The 18,300-nt window shown below is 42.4% G+C and overlaps 1 protein-coding gene across 1 annotated transcript; it reads left to right on the top strand.

Annotated features, from left to right (window-relative positions):
• The first annotated feature begins 7,632 nt into the window (after positions 1-7,632).
• LOC130207125 (zinc finger protein 503) lies at positions 7,633-11,214 on the top strand. The gene is made up of 2 exons (XM_056435578.1): positions 7,633-8,154; positions 8,537-11,214. The coding sequence occupies exons 1-2, from the start codon at positions 7,900-7,902 to the stop codon at positions 9,956-9,958; spliced, it is 1,677 nt and encodes a 558-aa protein (XP_056291553.1). The 5' UTR covers positions 7,633-7,899; the 3' UTR covers positions 9,959-11,214.
• The last annotated feature ends 7,086 nt before the right edge of the window (positions 11,215-18,300 follow it).

Below are 18,300 nucleotides of genomic sequence, written 5' to 3'. Positions count from 1 at the left end.
AGCAAACCTCCTCTTCCTCACTGTCTTCTTCTTCAGAGGGGCTATCAAGTCCAGTGTCATTCTCAGAGAGCCTGTGGCACTGTCAACAAGATGATCAATCTGGGACGGACTAAAGTTAGACCAGGAGTCCTCTGTTATATTGAGACGTGGTATCGAATCAAATACAGAAGGAATCGCTTCTTTAAATTTAGCTACAGCACTGTCAGTTAGACATCTGGTGTAGAAACTTTTGACTAACGGAGTACACTCCGGTAGTATAAATTCAAAAGTTATGAGGTTGTGGTCTGACAGAAGAGGATTCTGTGGGAAGACGTTCAAATGCTCAATGTCAACGCCATAAGTAAGAACAAGATCAAGCGTGTGGCCAAAGCTGTGAGTGGGTTTCTGCACTCTCTGACAGAAGCCAATCGAGTCCAACAAGGAGATGAATGCAGCACTAAGGCAATCATTATCAACATCCACATGTATATTAAAATCTCCAACAATAATAACTTTATCAGTTTTAAGAACCAAACTTGATATAAATTCTGAGAATTCAGATATAAACTCTGAATATGGACCTGGTGGCCGGTACAGAATCACAAATAGAATTGGCTGTAGTGTTTTCCAGGTTGGATGTGAAAGACTAAGAACAAGGCTTTCAAATGAGGTGTAGTGTAATTTTGGTTGAGGATTAATTAATAGGCTCGATTGAAAGATGGCTGCTACTCCACCTCCTCGACCGGTGCCTCGAGGAATGTGAGTATTAATATGACTTGGAGGAGTCGATTCATTTAGGCAGACATATTCTTCATGGCTCAGCCAGGTTTCAGTTAGGCAACATAAATCAATGTGATTATCTGATATTAAATCATTTAGTAACACAGCTTTAGATGACAGAGATCGAATATTTAGGAGACCACATTTAATAGACCTGTTTTGTTGCACTGCTGAAATAATGGTGTTAACTTGTATAAGGTTATTGTGTACGACTCCTCTTCTGCTTACTTTTGATTTATTTAATTGAAGTGGCCGTGGGACAGACACAGTCTCTACTCTAGAGTCATGGGTGGGTAACTGCTCGAATGGAAGAGCAGAGAAGGGTGTTAAACTACAACTCTGCTCCCGGTTCCTGATCTGAACCCTGGGTTGTCATGGATTAAGTCCGGTGATCAACTTGGTCATATTCGCAGAAATGAGACGCGCTCCGTCCAACGTGGGATGAATGCCGTCTCTCCTCATCAGATCAGGCTTTCCCCAGAAAGTCTTCCAGTTGTCTACGTAGCCCACATTATTCGCTGGGCACCACCTCGACAGCCAGCGGTTGAAAGACGACATTCGGCTATACAATTCGTCTGTCTGCAAATTTGGGAGAGGGCCAGAGAAAATTACGGTGTCCGACAACGTCTTGGCATAAGCACACACCGATTCCACATTAATTTGAGTGACTTCCGACCGACGGGCTCGGGCGTCATTACCACCGGCGTGTATTACAATCTGACTGTATCTCCGCTTGTCCTTAGCCAGCAGCTTCAAACAAGACTCCACGTCGCCCGCTCTGGCCCCCGGGAGGCACACGACTGTGGTCCGCGGCTTCGCTATTTTCACGTTCCTGACTATAGAGCTCCCGATATAGAAGTTATATTTTAGGATCGTGACAACAAGGTAGAGGAAGGAAAAGGCTCACGGAACAGAGTCATGGAACAGACTCATGGAACAGACTCATCTCATGGAACAGAATCATGGAACAGAATCATGGAACAGGCTCATGGAACAGGCTCATGGAACAGGCTCATGGAACAGACTCATGGAACAGAATCATGGAACAGGCTCATGGAACAGACTCATGGAACAGAATCATGGAACAGGCTCATGGAACAGACTCATGGAACAGAATCATGGAACAGGCTCATGGAACAGAATCATGAAACAGAGTCATGGAACAGAATCATGGAACAGAGTCATGGAACAGAGTCATGGAACAGAGTCATGGAACAGAATCATGGAACAGAGTCATGGAATAGAATCATGGAACAGAATCATGGAACAGAGTCATGGAACAGAGTCATGGAACAGAGTCATGGAACCGAATCATGGAACAGACTCATGGAACAGGCTCAAAGCTCAGCAGAGCACAGGAGTCAAAAGAAAGGAAGTTGGTTCATGAATGACTTTAACCATATTAAATATGACAATGTCAAGTTGTTATTACTATTATTAGCACCCCCCCCCCCCCCCTCCAGTTTGCTGGTATGACTGTATATATCAATAGTGACCTCTTTATAATTCATAACATGTGTATGTAACTGTTATTTGAACCCAGACAGACTTGTGTGTGTAGTATTGCAGACTCACTCTAAAATAATCATGACTTCTCAAATACTGTAATGAGCAAGTCCTTGTGTCTTGGTCACATTGTAAGAATCAATGCATCTTGTGACTGGGGTTTTGTGTGAAGTCTTGTCCTGAACATGCATTTTGTGTATCTGTATGTAAAATATACAATCCTAAATTAACCAAGTTTAAATGTACTCTGTCTCCAACCTGCTGACAGATACCTGGATGAAGATAGATGGGACATATAGGTAATTGTTAAAAAGCTTATAGATCTGTGGCAAAGTTATAATTGAAATATCTCACATCTATGTGTTGCACACTCTGGTGAGAAAAAAGGCAGCGCCTCTACCACCTCAGGCAGCTGAGGAAATTTAAAGTCCCAGAGGATCCTTCAGTCCCTTCTCTCTGAGCTGTAGAGAGCGTCCTGACAGGAAGCATCACAGCCTGGTTTGTGCTCTCAACCGCTCAGGGAGGGACAGGAGAGAGAGCAGAGTGCGTTCTGCGGAACTACAAACACCACTCCCACCCCTGCAGGACTTGTACACCAGGAGGTGCACCAAGAGCAGCAGGATCATGAAGGATCCACACCACCCAAACAACTGTTTCAGCTGCTCACTGCGGTCAGGCAGGCGCCCGTAGTCACGCTGCAAGAGACAGAGAGACTGAGACGGAGTTTCTTTCCTCAGGCCATCAGGATTGTGAACCCACCACCACCCACCCCCCATAGACCCACACAAAACTGCCTCTTAGGCACACACACACACACACACACACACACACACTGTGTAACTGTGTTGTTTTTTTTTTTTTAAAATTGTGTGTACTTGTTGCCCTTTGCATTCCTGCTGAGCATTGCCACTTTCATTTCACTGCACGAATCTTGAATCTTGCTCACCAAATCTTTCTGTTCAAATTATGACCCTGCTTCCACAGAATTTCCGACACATCTTCTTCTATAAGACCTCAAGCTTAAAGATCAGGTGGCAGGAGGTTGTGGTGAATAGAAAATCACATGTTATATCAGATATGCTTTTTGACACTTTCCTCATACTCACAAAATTACAAAGATTGCATGACATATTCCTCTGAATACAAAACATGTAAAAGAAGTAGGTCACACTTTCAGAATTGTGTGTTGCTTTGCAGGTCAACTATACAGAATAAGATCACCTAAAACAATAGTTTTGAGTTAACTTTTACACCGGGGTATGTATTTGTCATGTGTTTGATTGCTGGGCTCTTGCTGAAGTGTAATACTCAATACTCTGTGTGCCACTGAGCACCGAGAGGACGTCTGCACGCAGCCCTCTGCAGCCAAACACCGAAGCAGAGCTCACCTCGCTGCCATGTTTGTCCTCGGAGCTGTGCTAATGAGTGTCGTAGCGCTGTAATGGAGTGTGGAGGCAGAGACCTGCGTGTGTCAAGGGGGAGCAAGGTGGCACTCGGTTAAGAGAAGCCGGAAGTTTGGCCACACCATGTTGTTCCTGTGCTTCGCTGCATGCTCGGTGACGTCACGCGGAACCTCCCACACTCGGAAAAAGCTCACTTCCCCCCAGCCGCCTGCCCGGGAGAGAGCGCGAGAGTCTGCATGGCTTCAGTCTCCACGGCGCCCTTTGCGGCGCTACACATTTCACACAATATAATGGCCGGTGTGTTTGTGTGATGCAAAAAAACAGGCTCGTGTAGACAAGAAGGACTACGTCTTAATATTCTTAGTGTGTTTGTTTTTTTGTATCCGTTCGCCTCTCTGACGTGTTACATCGGAGCTTAGTAAATGATTGCAGGTAATGTTACGGACTTTCCTGTAAACCTGTCCTTCCTCCGAGTTTTAGAAACATATTTTCTACTTCAAGCATGTTTTTTGAGGGGGGGGGGGGGCGTTAATACTGTCCTGTACAGCGTGCTTTTAAAAAAAATGTTGTATCTGTTTCTGATATTTGGAGATAATGCGTCATTCTTAAAAAAAGGTTTTGTTTATAGTTGGAATATCGCCACAATATAATTAATAGAATAAAAATAATGATAAAAATCATGCTAACTTTATGTTATGAGCTCCAACAGTCAAAAGCCTATGAAAAATATTTGGCTACTTTTTAACTGATAAATTGTGCCTGGGTGAGATATGAGGGGGCACTTAAGAAAGTTGCTTAATTGTGTAATTTCTATTTTTTACGTGGCTACATATTTCTATAAATCCACATTGAAATGTGTTCCTTCTCGTGTGCCCAGTATTGCTTACAGTAAATCTCCAAATCCAACACATTACTTCACGAGATGTAAATACTTGTATTTGCATGCGAACAGTGATTCATAAGCATGTCAGTGTTATGAAATATATAGGGATATTAAAACTTTCTATTTAAATATCGTGAATTATGGTCGCAAAAAAACGTGTTCCCATTTAGGGGGAATGCCGAGAATTTTTGTGTCTGGTGCAGAAGCCCATTCGTCACACGGACAATAAAGAGGGTTTTCGCCTGACAGTGAAAATTTATGGTTGCCCTTCTTTGCCCTAATAACTCACATATTGTGTCACGGACTGACAGCCCTTGCAGAAAACAGCAAGCCTGTTATCAATCACACATCTTTGCATATTGTGAAACGTCCCCCCCCCCCCCTCTTTCTGTCAGACAAAAACACAGAAAACATTTGAGGGAATAGAGCTCATCTCATTTACACTTTGTTCCCCTCTTTCAAACTCACATTAAAATGAACAGAAGTGATGGCCTATTATGTAAATGCTTTTGCTTTATATGACACGTGATCTCAAAACGTTGACCTTCGTATTCACATAGAAGACAATTATTGCTTGTTTTTATTTACTCGTATAGTTTACAACGTTGTAGTGAGCCATGTGTGTAGGCCTATGAGCTGAAGACAACCTTTTTCAACTGTTGGCTGAAAAAAAATATTTTGTGTCTCTCCGAAGTTAATAGTCAGTTTAATTTCTGAATTGTTGCAAAAGATTCTACTTTTTATCACGTGGGGAAACATTATTTGTTTTAAAATATTCTACCCATTCCCTTTTATTCTAAATTATATTTGTGGCAGATTAGAAACTCCAATACATTGTTGTTGTTTTTTTAAACATGTTTTATACATATGCTGTTTTTTGGGGGTTGTTGAAATATATTGAAAATATAATTTGCCCCTTGACTGTCCACTTCAGGTTTCCATGCTCTCCAAGTTGACCTGTCAAACAGATTACCACAGAAAGAGATTAATGGCAAAGGCGGGTTGCAATAATAATCGTTTTGTTTGATGTGACAACTTTGATAGGCGTTGATTTACTTACAAACTGATAGGCTTTTAATTGAGCGCCTCCATCCCGATTGAGATGAAAGGAAACCCGCATTGAAAAGCTGCCCGATTGCCCCGGAGCCTCAATACTGATTAGCCATCTCAGCGGTGAATAGTTCAAGGCATTTTAAACTTCTTTTCTCCACGGCCTGACAGACCATTTCTCTTCTTTTCTTTCTCCCTGTCCGCTTTTCTACCTCTCAGAGAAAATAAATCATTTTCATTGTATGTAAATAAAATCGAGCTGACATCAATATAAAATGTCTGGATTTCTTTTTTGTTCCCATGTCTTTGTTATTCTTGTTGCAGATGACAAGTGTGCCCGAGGCAGATGACAGGTTTTAACAACACAATAGCAGATGCGTTTAGCCCCAAAATGGACAAGGTTCTGTTGCGAGACACCGCGAGGCTTCACCCGGTTGTTGCGCATTATCATTTAGTTTGAATGAATGTTTCATCTCGCATATTGTTTGAGAGCTAACATGTCTGGGGAGGACGGGCTACATTTAACAGAGCAGAGATAATTGATATAAATGATTCATTTATCAATTTCCCCTTTATATTTAATTTATAATGTATTGTGTTATTTATTATTTTGTTACGTTATTTTTCACTTGTCACACTGTGTTTTCCCGCTTCTTGTTAACACCAATCGGCCGATTATAGCGAGCGCGCTTTAACACCTCAAAGCCCCCCGGCAGCTATACGTTGTGAGCCACACTGTCTGCAAGTTATTACAATTTCATCGCGTGTGCCACCTCCCGAGGTGTTTGATGAACAACTTCTAAAGTTATAGACTTTGTTGAGAAGGCCAGAGCGGAATTGAAATATAGTTCAGTCGTCTCATTCCACGCGTTGTCAGGACAGAGGAGGTCAGCGATTGGCGAGGCACCTTACATTACCTTACCTTAAATAAATAAAAAAAATGTTAACTCGGGAATCGATAAATTTCCCCTGAAAACGTGGTGTCTCTTGCAGAATGTCTCTCTCCCCATTTGTTCTTTTCCCGCAGTCACACTGGCATGTAATCAGCCACAATAGCTGACATAAATCAAGCGGCGGATTGACAGCGTCTGACAAATAACTGATTGATTGCGGTGGAGCAGAATTGACACTTGATGGAGGGGTGGAGATAGAAATAGAAGGGCGGTGTATATTATACTGAAAACATGTGACATTCACATCCCTCCATCACTACATTGGTCTATTCCTGTCAACGCTTGTCTGTTTAGGGAATTCAAGCTGGAATGGTTGGTTTTATGTTTGCCGGGTGGAGGAAAAGTCCCAGCGGTGGACTCGGTGGCGCAAACCGAACGCGCCTCTCGGGCTCCAGACCCGTTCGAGAATAACAAATAAAATACTTGTTAACGACGCCTGAACTTCCCGAATTAGTATGATCTATTATTGGCTATGAAGCAGTGTAGGAAAATCAAATTATGTATCCTCAAAATGTGCTATAGCAATATTGTGGCATCATAATTTACACGAGTTTAACATTGAACTAAAATGAAAACGAACGTGCTGTTGATGAGGCAAACACGACTCTAACGGCAGCACATGAGGTGAATGAACAGACTGCCGTTTGATGGAACATCCATACTAAAACAAACTCAATAACATCGTGTATATTAGACACAATTATATAGCCTAAAGTTAGAGTTAGTAAAGTACGCCTTCTAATTCTAAAATAATATAAACGTGTCGTTCGTCTATTATTGTATTATTCACTCACTATTCTTTTCTCCCGGTGAGCACGGGACCCACGTAGCCCCCCGTTCTAAAAAAATCCTGTAAGCGTTCACACCAACCAACATGTCTCCTCCCCTGAGCTGTCGGAAGAGAGGCGCTTACAAAGAGGAGAACGTCACATCCCCTTGACCCTCCAATCACCTCAGGGTCCCATTTGATTGGAAGGCGGCAAAGACTTTAATCTCGGACTAATTCAGCTGCTTTTGAAGTGCACATTTCTACCAGTTCGTAATTCAGGAGTACAGAGCGAGGACCTGCAGACAGACGCACTCAAGGCGCAGCGCTCATGGTGCAAGACACTGCCGACGGATCTGCGATAAACTCGCACGGTCGCTCTCCTTCTAGCTGCCGCGCCTCGCTTCTTTTACCCCGGATTACTCGTTATTGAACCGTTTTACGATTCCGATTTTTTTTCTTTTCACTCAAGAGAGAGAGAGGCTCGCTACTTTTTTTTTCTCCTTCCCTTTTTTTGGTTGAGTTTGTCTTAATGAATCTGACGAAAGCATCGCCGTTTCATTTCCCGACAATTGGGACATGATCACATCGCCCTCGGCGTCTGTCTTGAAACGTAGTGGTGTCCGTGTAGTCTGGGAGAGCAGCAGTACTCGGAATAGCAGCTCAGAGAGCATCAACAAGCCGTTTCTCCACTCCGCGTCCCCGTCTGATCCTCACCGGCAAGCGAGCCGACTTCCCATCAAGATTTTGAACATGCTTAGCGCACGGTCGGGACACATTTTGCACCCGGAGTATCTGCAGCCTTTGCCTTCCACCCCGATCAGTCCCATCGAGGTAAGAGGGAGAGGGCTGAGTGCCGCGCGTCGGTACCGTTACAATGTTCGGTGGCTATTTGAGTTGGTGCCTCGCGCGACAATGGTGTTTGGGAGCCCAATGCAGCCATCCCGTCATATTTACCCACTGTGGTTTTTGGTGTTTAACAGTTAAATATGCGTTGTTAGTTCTGTTTAAAAAATAATAATAATTGATGAGTGTAGTTTTGTACACAGAGGAGCCAGTGCGTAATTGCGCTACAGTTCCGTTTGGAACTACGAATGTAAACATTGTTTTTTCTTTTTTCTCGGGCTGTACATCTTTCTGATGAAATGTATCCGTTAATGTGCATTTTAATCACTGCATTGATCAACATCTCATTATGTTTTTTTTATTTTTGCAGCTAGATGCCAAGAAAAGTCCGTTGGCTCTTCTGGCGCAGACCTGCTCTCAGATCGGCAAACCGGACCCATCGCCTTCCTCCAAACTATCCTCCGGAACATCAAATGGATCGAGTGAGAAGGAATCTAAATCTGGTCCTCTGAAAATGAGTGACATCGGCGTGGATGACAAATCTAGCTTCAAACCTTACTCCAAGCCTTCAGATAAGAAGGACTCGTCTTCGGGCGCCTCGAGCGGAGAGAAGTCTGGTTTCCGAGTGCCGAGCGCCACCTGCCAGCCGTTTACGCCGCGGACAGGCAGCCCCAACTCCAGCACGTCCGCGTCCCCCATGCCATCTGAGGGCAAATGTGGAGAGAGGGATGACAAGAAAGAGTCTGATTGTAATAAAAATGGCACGACAGATGGGTCTGGCACCACGAGCCACAGCCGGATAAGCGTGAGTTGTGGTGGAATTAACGTGGAGGTCAACCAACACCAGGAGACGACGCCTGGCTCCAAGACCTCCTCCTCGGACTCCTCATCTGTGAATTCTGTATCCTCCGCATCTGTTCTCGGGTCAGGACTCGTGGCGCCGGTTTCTCCGTACAAACCGGGGCAGACAGTTTTCCCTCTGCCTCCGGCTGGTATGTCCTACCCAGGCAGCTTGGCTGGGGCCTACGCTGGTTACCCACAGCACTTCCTGTCCCACGGAGGGGGCTTGGTCAACGCACAGATGGCCAGTTCAATGGGCTGCAGTAAGGCTGGTTCCAGCCCTTTGGCTGGAGCTTCTCCGCCGTCCATCATGTCCGCCAGCCTTTGCAGAGACCCTTACTGCCTCAGTTACCATTGTGCCAGCCACTTAGCGGGCGCAGCCAACGCATGCTCGCACGAGTCTGCAGCTGCGGCGGCCGCTAACGCCCTCAAGTCCAGCTACCAGCTCATGTACCCGACGCACCACATTCATGGCGTCCACTCCTCGGCGCAGTCATTCAGCGGACACCCCCTGTACCCGTACGGGTTCATGCTCCCCAATGACCCTCTCCCCCACGTTTGTAACTGGGTGTCGGCAAATGGACCGTGCGACAAGCGGTTCTCCTCATCAGAAGAGCTCCTGAATCACCTGCGGACTCACACGGCTTTTACCGGGGCGGAGAAGTTGATCTCCGGTTATCCCGGGTCTTCCTCTCTGGCCAGCGCTGCAGCAGCGGCCATGGCTTGCCACATGCACATGCCACCGTCAGGTCCCCCCGGGAGCCCCGGGACTTTGGGTCTGAGGAGCCCGCATCACGCGTTAGGACTCAGCAGCCGCTACCACCCGTACTCCAAAAGCCCCCTGCCGAACGGTGCCCCGGTTCCCGTGCCCGCTGCCACCGGCCCGTACTACTCCCCGTATGCACTGTATGGCCAGAGACTCACCACAGCATCCGCGCTTGGATACCAGTGAGGAACAAAATGACTTTGGAAGAGTTTATAGTATAAGAATGCAAATATAAAGACTTTTATATTAACAGCGCTAAACTTATGGACGGGATCCGTGGACTTCAACTGTATTTATTTATATGTCTGCTTTAAAGCAGGCGGTAATAGCTGCAAATGGAAAATATTTGAGCAATTCAAAAAGTGCATTATGTTGAAACTGAACTAGGTAAACTGAAAACACACACACGTGTTAGTACTAATTAAAGTAGGGGTCTTCATTTCGATGTTAATTTGAAATTGCTATGATTGTATTTGTTCTTATTTAATGTCTCATTGAGAAGAAAAATAATTTACATGCATGTTTGTTTCTTAAATTTCAGAAATTGTCCACATTTCAAATTGCCGTTATTTTTAAGGTGTACACCTTGGAAAGAGAATTGGTATTTTTTTGTATGTATTCTGGAGAAAAAAATAAGAAACAATTCTGTTCCATATCTCTGTGTGCCTCATTTTCTGAAGTATTATTCAGTGTCAAGTAAAAGTTGAATTTACATTCCATTTTCTGTTTTTTTCTTTCTAAGTGGTTTGCTAAATTAATGGGGTTAAGACAACTTTAATGATAATTTCTGCAACATGGCCTCTATATTTTCCTGTCATACTTTCCAAAACAATTAATTGCCATGTCAGAAGTCAATCAGATGAATTGCTGATATTGTGTATATTTCTTTCTTTCCGTTACATTGGTTTGTATGCCAAATAATTGAGAAGCTTTACACGTTTAATTTGTATCAGAGCACGTGTTAAATAGATAAATTAAATGCAACTTGAATGAGATGGAAATTGGTTGTGTGTAAGAGAGGGAATTCAGTGCGTGTGTGTGTTCACATAGTTAATCGGGCTTTTGTATGAGATAACTTAGTTTGGTGGATAAAGTTTGTCAAAAAGTTTTATTTGACAGGTGTTGTAGTTTACTTGCTTTCACCTGCATTAAAAGTAACAATTGTAAAATACCCAAGAAAAAAAAGTTGGACCAGGACCGATTTGTCTGTGGTTTATATACCACTGCGTATTCAATTGCTCAGATACAATATATATCAACACATCTTTTACAATCAGAAGAGAAAGAGGGACGTTTAATGCAACAGACATTTTACAGGCGTCTTCATATCTGTTAAAGCTGAGAGCGAGCCTCTCGCGCTCCAGCCAGGGGATATTTATACGTGCAGGCCATTCATTATTTTATTTGTTTTAAATATTAAATTGGTATAGGTTTATTTTCACCATCAGGATGTTATCATTTAATTTGCATTTGATAATCTCATCCTCCTGTAAATCGGAATGTACACAGCACTACATTTGTTATAAAAAAAAAAAAAATATTGTGGAAAGTTGTGGGATTTTCATGAAGGAACAAACACTCACGAATCTTGGTTTTTGAATTTGCAAAGACCAGGCGAATACACATTATATTTAATAAATTACAAATAATATCACACATGAACGACACTTGATTTGCATATCGGCAATGTACGTACTGCTACAGCTGATTTTATTTTTCATATACAAAAGAAAAACATATATATATATTCAGAAACAATGTGTTCAATGATGAATATATATATATATATATACTTTACATGTCAACATCGGTGCATGGACAGATAATTCACAGTCATATTAATGATCCATAACATGACTTTAGATCAACATTGCGATAACAAGGGTTTATTGTATTTTGTATATGTATCGACCCCTTCCTATATCCTCCGAATGCATGACTCTAAACAACATTCATTTTCTCTCAGTTCTTTGGGGCGCACTGTTGATCCAGCTGTGTTACAGTTATTATTTATTTAGAATAGCTCGCTGGCCCTTGTCTGTCGCGCAGCGGTCATCCAGGCGAAACAAACTCCTCGCAGAGTGAGTATAAGGGCCGCACGCGCCCTAAACTGATGTAATGACGGTGAAAGGAAGCAATTTCCATTTCTACCCACATCATGGTGGCTGTGCTCGGAGGGTCCCGGTGGAAGGCAATTTATCATGTGCCCCTCCTCCTGGCCCTGTCACTGGAGGAACAGGCAGGCACATGTGTGCATGAATTACCCACCTACCCGGCCCACCCTCCCGCACCATGGAGACGTGACACAGAGGAGAGAGAGAGAGAGGGAGAGAGAGAGAGAAAGAGAGAGGGAAAGAGAAAGAGAGAGAACATTGGGTTATTAGAGTAGGTAAGAGTATTAAAGTGCATATTCACTTTGTCTATCAATACCTCAAAGTGCTGAGATGTGCACAGAGCCCCGCAGAACAAAAGCTCAAACAATATACAATTTAGAGATTAAAAAATTTAAAAATGATTATTTTAAACTGTGAAATGATGTGGATTTAATAGATTGTTTGTTAGTACCCTGTCAAATGAGTATGCTGAGGGTAAAAGTTTAAAAGAGTTGTAGCTAATTTGTTCCAGTAAACATTGTTACATAAACAGAGTTGGTCCTTTAGGGTTTTCGGAGGCTTTCCGAAATAATTGGTCAGAATCTAAAGTTGCACAACAGTGGAGGGGAAGAGTCATACACGTGTAACTTTGAAGGTTTCCGGAGTTAACACTGTAAAGACAATTGCAAGTGATGGCCATATTAGAGAAGACATTAAATGGCATATGTTCTTACGATTGTAAAGGAATGAAATCCTTAATGAAGACGGCTGTCATTCCACTTCTCACAGCGATGTGTCTGCCTCTTAGCCCAGTTGAGGTTCTCAAAAATGCACATGGATGTTAGCATCATCTGCAATCAAGCATGTCAGAACACAGTCACCTAACTATTTCAAATGTCTATGAAAAAAAACACTTCTTAAAAATAATAAAAACTAAAATGCTTGTGCTGTGACCCAAAGCAGCCATTTTAGATTCTTGGGAGATACTTGGATCCTCAGAAAGTGAGAGACACTGCAGGAAACCTGGCAAGACATCTTGTGGGGGTGTGTGTGTGTGTGTGTGGGGAGGGGGGGTGCAGGACGTGACTCACACACACCTAACCCCATATTCAACCCTACTGAATTACCACCACTAAAGCTGTCATTAGTGTGTGTGTGGCATAATATAAAGACACACCGTCGTCTGCAGTGGCAAGTCTATAGTTTGTGTAACAGCTGTGTCAATAAGGGGAAGCTGCTATAATGTTCAACCCCATGCCAGACATAAGTCAGGGAGCAATTATTATCTTTTATGTATGTATGGTTGATTTTTTATCAGGATGCGATTACAATATAAAATCTTAAAGCGATGGAGAAAAAAAAACACCTATCAATAACATCTTTCTTTACACCGTTTACTTTATGGGCACTTGATATTTCTTACTCGCAGTTATGTTTTACAAGTATTGATTGTTACTTTTAAAATAACTTTTGATTATGCATCCACTTACACGCCACAGAGGATGTTCTTTGTCTGTTGCCATCCCAGCCTTCATGCATACTGTGCATGCATGTATACCGAATGCAGATCTGTGACAGGATTGTAGCCGTCACCAGTAGGTCCCCCCCCCCTAAGCACCAAGGAAATGCGCAACCAGAGGGATATTTGGAAATAAGTTTTATTACGACGCTAGGACCGCAGACTGTGTCTCTGCTCACTGCTCTCACGTCTTCAGTTCGTCCAGCTCCTTTAAAGAGAAAGCCTCGCAGATACACAAACACAGATTGTCATCAGCTGGACCGATTACCCATCAGTCCAGCTGATGACAATCAGACACCGTTCCCTGAACAACACCCCCGCTCCACCCACTCTGCAGCCAAGCCTAAACACACCCCGCTGCCACATGGTCAACTCTGTAAAAGGTGCCGTTTTACCTGGAACACCCGGCTGTCATTATCTCAGTGTGCGATTGATGCTGATACGGTGTGTTGAGGTGTCCGCAGCTTTTGTGATTGAAGTCATGAAGCCATAAAGTGAGCTACATGAAACAAAGCAGAGACTCAGTGGTCGTAACCAGATCCACCAACCCGCACTAAATCTGCCTATCAATCCAGGAGATTACAATTTAAAAAAACATTGTTGTTGGTCATATCCATCAACGCTAAAGCACCCTTTTCTGACAGATTTATCCTCGAACGCAGTCTCCAACTGAGAGCTGTAATTTGGTTCTCAAAATCTGTGCCAAGGCCGACAGGAATCCCTCCCAGCTCTTCTACATGTGGTAATCAACATCCTCGTTGATTTACAAATGTAAAGTGCTCAGGTGATGCGAGAGAAGCGGCAGTGTTGATCTATCTGTGCCACTCCGATCTGGAACCAGCGAGACACTTCCTTGTGCTCAGACAGCCTAAATGAGGTCATTTCTGTCTGCTTTGGGATCTACGGTGCAATGGGGTGTTTTTAGTGTTCAGATAATTTGCCTATTTCCGTATTTCTGACAAAGAATATTTTATGGTAATGCCCCCTTATTCTAGGCACCTTAATGGAGTGTGTTGGAGTAGTGTGCGAGCGGATGAGGTTGTTGTCTGTCACAGATAAAAGTAAAAAGCAGAGTGAATGTCGGGGATGAGCTCCTCTGTAAATAGCTTTTTGCCTTTATTAGATATCAGCAATGCCTAAGCACTGTATCTTTGAGGCGTTACGGCACACACTCACAAGGTCATTCTAATTGTTTGAAGCTGTGCAAATACAATATGAGACATGTGGATTATCAAAGACAGAGGCATCACACTTAATTTCTTTTAAAAGGCATTGCTTTTCCATGTTTCTTTTGACAGGTCGAGGTTTCAGGGTACCGCATAATTGCTGTCTTCTGCTGTCCTCTCCCTTCTGTGAGTACATCCTGATGGTGTGTCAGCGGCCTTACATGACAGTATGAGCACCGGATGTCATTTCCATGGGTGTGGGCCACCATTACCATGACTCACATGCTTACTAACGACATGAACCCTGGTCTTCTGCTGTATAAGATATGCTGAATGGTCAATACTCTTCAGTTTGATATCTCTTCCAGGCAACATCCACAACATCCAATCAAAATTGTGAATAACTAAGTGATGACTTTTTATAAAAACAAAGTTCAATGTTATTGTTTATATTATTTCCATGACTGTCTGCAGTTCAGGCGTATAGTTTTGAGGTAACTGTACTATGCACAGATAGACGATACACATTTCTGACCAAGTGATTGCTAATGATGCAAAAAACACAAACCAAATGTAATTTGATTGTATGGAATATTATGGCCATGCGGTAGAATATAAATGAATAAATAGCACATTACTGAGTAAAATTGGTTTGGAGATAAATATTGCACTTGCTCACGTGGCAATAAAAATTACCATAAGAAAATGAAATAATGCAAATTGCAATGAAAGATAGAGTTCTATGGAACAAATTCTAAATAATTTATAATAAATAATAAACACTGAGATGGTTGCAAGTAAGATGTTAAATTAATCTTTGTGCACCACTGTGAGCGTTGAAGATTAGAGGATATATTATATTAAAATGAATAAAGTTGACCTTGGAAGGCAGGACTTGTCATTTACGACCTCAGCAAAAACCACACAAACGCATGAAAAATACCGTCCCAAAGAAGAGTTATTCAAATCGCAAAATATTAGCATACTGCTATAACAGAGGACAAAAAAAGCTGTGACTGAGTGCTACACGAAAGCTATAAAGTTACTCTGTGGAGCATTCATTGTAAACAAATGCAGATTTGTACATGTTGTTGTATGGAACATTCTGGATTCTCCCCAAACACTAAATCACATAACTAAGCTAAAGGAGAAAAAATTACTTAAATGGCTTGTTGCCAACATATCATGTATGGCCAGCTGCATGTTTTGAAGGACAGTCGCTGTACAGCCACAACATGTTTCAGGAAGGGTTTGACTATTTGGCTTCAGGAGAAGATCTGTCTCCGTAAGCGTCGTCGTTGCTTGATCCACCCACGCTTTGAGACTAATAGTTGGATGCAGCAAGTTCAGACACATTCTCAAACTCACAAACGAAAGTGGGCGCTGATTGAGTCAAGTTCAAGCAAAGTGGATTCAAGCAAAAGTTACACTTCAAGACCTTTCAGGTTTGCAGTGGTGCTCATGAGGGATTGGTTGTCAGTGGCGTGGGGTGGCGGAGGTTTCTGCTGTGACACGCTACGGTGAGCATAGTTCTCCAGCAAACATGAGTGCTATATCAGGAGTCTTTGCTTATTTAAAAAATATGACTACACTTAACAAAGGAACATGATTATAACATTAACAGCTCCTATTATCAAGTGCATTCTGTGCTAAAGGGTAGCTATTTCCAGAGAAACTGTTCAGGAGAATACACACAGTTTCCTCCATTTCCCTCCTCAGCAGCTGTTTTGGGAGAAACAGAACCTGTATAGAACCATATGGGAGCATTAATATTTCCCTGTTTAATGGCCATTTTACAATTTAAGGAAGCAATGAGTACTCAGAACTTTCTGTACACACTCCACTATGATATTCTCCAGAGTATCCTGGTTGGAGCCAAGTGTGAGAAACAGCAATATATAACACTTAAGTGATTTATGAGGGCTATATTTATCACATTGATATCAACTATTCAACTATTACCAGCCTCCACATTACTCTAGCAATTCATTCATGTCAATGGACCAAAACAATTCCCTGCCTTGCACACCGCCAACCCCAAACCAAACTGCTCCTCTCTGCCTGTGCCCATATGACTTTCAATAGAGACTTCTTCTCCAAGGAAATAAAAGGAGAGAGGGACATTTCTCAACTCATCCACATGCAGTAAATGATGATGCTGCGATGTATCCTTCATTGATCTGAGGCATTTGGGGGAGCCGAGCATATTAAGAAGGCAGCGCAGTAGACTAATGGGCCTGACTGGGAGACAAATTGGGCCAGACATACAGCAACACAGCCCCAGGAAATATGGAGGCTCACATCACATTTATTGCTTGAACACATTTGAGTGTTTACTGAGAAATTGAACCTCAAATTACCTAGAATCCATTTGTTTTGCTGCTCCTTTATGTTTGTTTGTTGTCTTTTGCCCTGCAGAAGTTGTAGTGAGAACATTGTAGTATTGTAATATGCTGAGCAAGAAAGTTTCTTCCTTTGGAGTTAGTTGCTTATTTAAAATAGTCAGTCATATTACTGTTTAAAAGGAGAGAGTCTAAGACATTCAAGAACGTCTCTGTTCTATTTTCTTCGCGATAACACGACATTATGAAAAATGTGTCAGATTTAAAAATATTACCAGTGCATATGTTTAGGTGATTACATTTTCAAGAAAAATAGAACAGGTAAAAAGATATACATAATGTTGTGATCTAGGCTGAATTCCAGGTTGTGATATCATGTTTTGTTTAGAGTAGACCCTAACTGACACACATTTTACAGATAATGCTGGACTGTATGAAGTCATCGTAGCCACGCGCTGAAGGGCTCTCAAGGTGGCGATAGGACTGGAAAATATCTCCCACCTCTATCCAAATGCACCGTGTCCTGTGACAGATGAAGAAGACCTGTGCTGTCTATCTGGATTTCCTGTGGCTAGTCAGACAGAAACTCAAAGAGTCAGACAGACAGTGTCAGCTGCAGACCACATGATCCAGGGTCGGCCTGAAAGACTTGTGAAGTACGTTTGATGGGCACAAAGCTGCTCCAATGGCGTGTCAGGATGAGTCCTATATTGTTCCTAATTATTTATATTTGATTTAAATCCAATTAACAAGCTAAAAGTAAAAATGACCCATAGATTCCACAGTATTTAAACAATGTATATTTTCTGTGATGCTTTAAAAAAAAGGTTTGAATCAAGAGCACTCTTTTAGTCTGTTTTGTCTTTTCTCCCTAGAATGTGACATGAACTTACAGAGCTTTTTAAAAAGCCAAAATCATTGACAGTCATATGCTGAACTTCTCCCCCTGTACATGGGCAGTGTATGAATAAACCGGAGGTCGCACAAAACCACCGTAAAAGGAAAGTGTTCTCATGTTGCCGTCAGTAATAGTTAATTCTCTTAAAGAGGCGAGCTATCAACCTTTAAGGTTATACATTAAGAGAGAAGAAGCACACATAACTTACACATGCACACACACACCACCACACGCAGGGAGTCAATCAAACAATAAACAGATGAAATGTACTGAAAATGTCAAGATAGAAAACTGTCACTGGGATGATTCTCACCACAAAGAGAGTGAGAAAGACAAGTGAAGGGATCTTTTGAAACCTAAGGTAAATAAGAGGAATCAGGCGTTGAACATCCAGGTAATAACTGATGTTATGACTTGGCATTTGCTCTGACATGCATTTGAGACAGGAACATTAAAAGATATCCACCATTTGACAGGTATCACAGTTCCCCCAGGCAAGAAGGATTCTCA

This window comes from Pseudoliparis swirei, chromosome 17 (assembly GCF_029220125.1).
Source record: "Pseudoliparis swirei isolate HS2019 ecotype Mariana Trench chromosome 17, NWPU_hadal_v1, whole genome shotgun sequence".
Taxonomy (NCBI): domain Eukaryota; kingdom Metazoa; phylum Chordata; class Actinopteri; order Perciformes; family Liparidae; genus Pseudoliparis; species Pseudoliparis swirei.
This window is presented reverse-complemented; position numbering and strand designations above follow the sequence as displayed.

What these genes read in the sequence shown, in the direction of transcription:
- LOC130207125 (XM_056435578.1), top strand. Translation starts at nt 7,900, where the DNA reads ATGATCACATCGCCCTCGGCGTCTGTCTTGAAACGTAGTGGTGTCCGT. An exon ending in CCCCGATCAGTCCCATCGAG is followed by an intron (nt 8,155 to 8,536) that starts GTAAGAGGGAGA and finishes TTATTTTTGCAG; the next exon opens with CTAGATGCCAAGAAAAGTCC.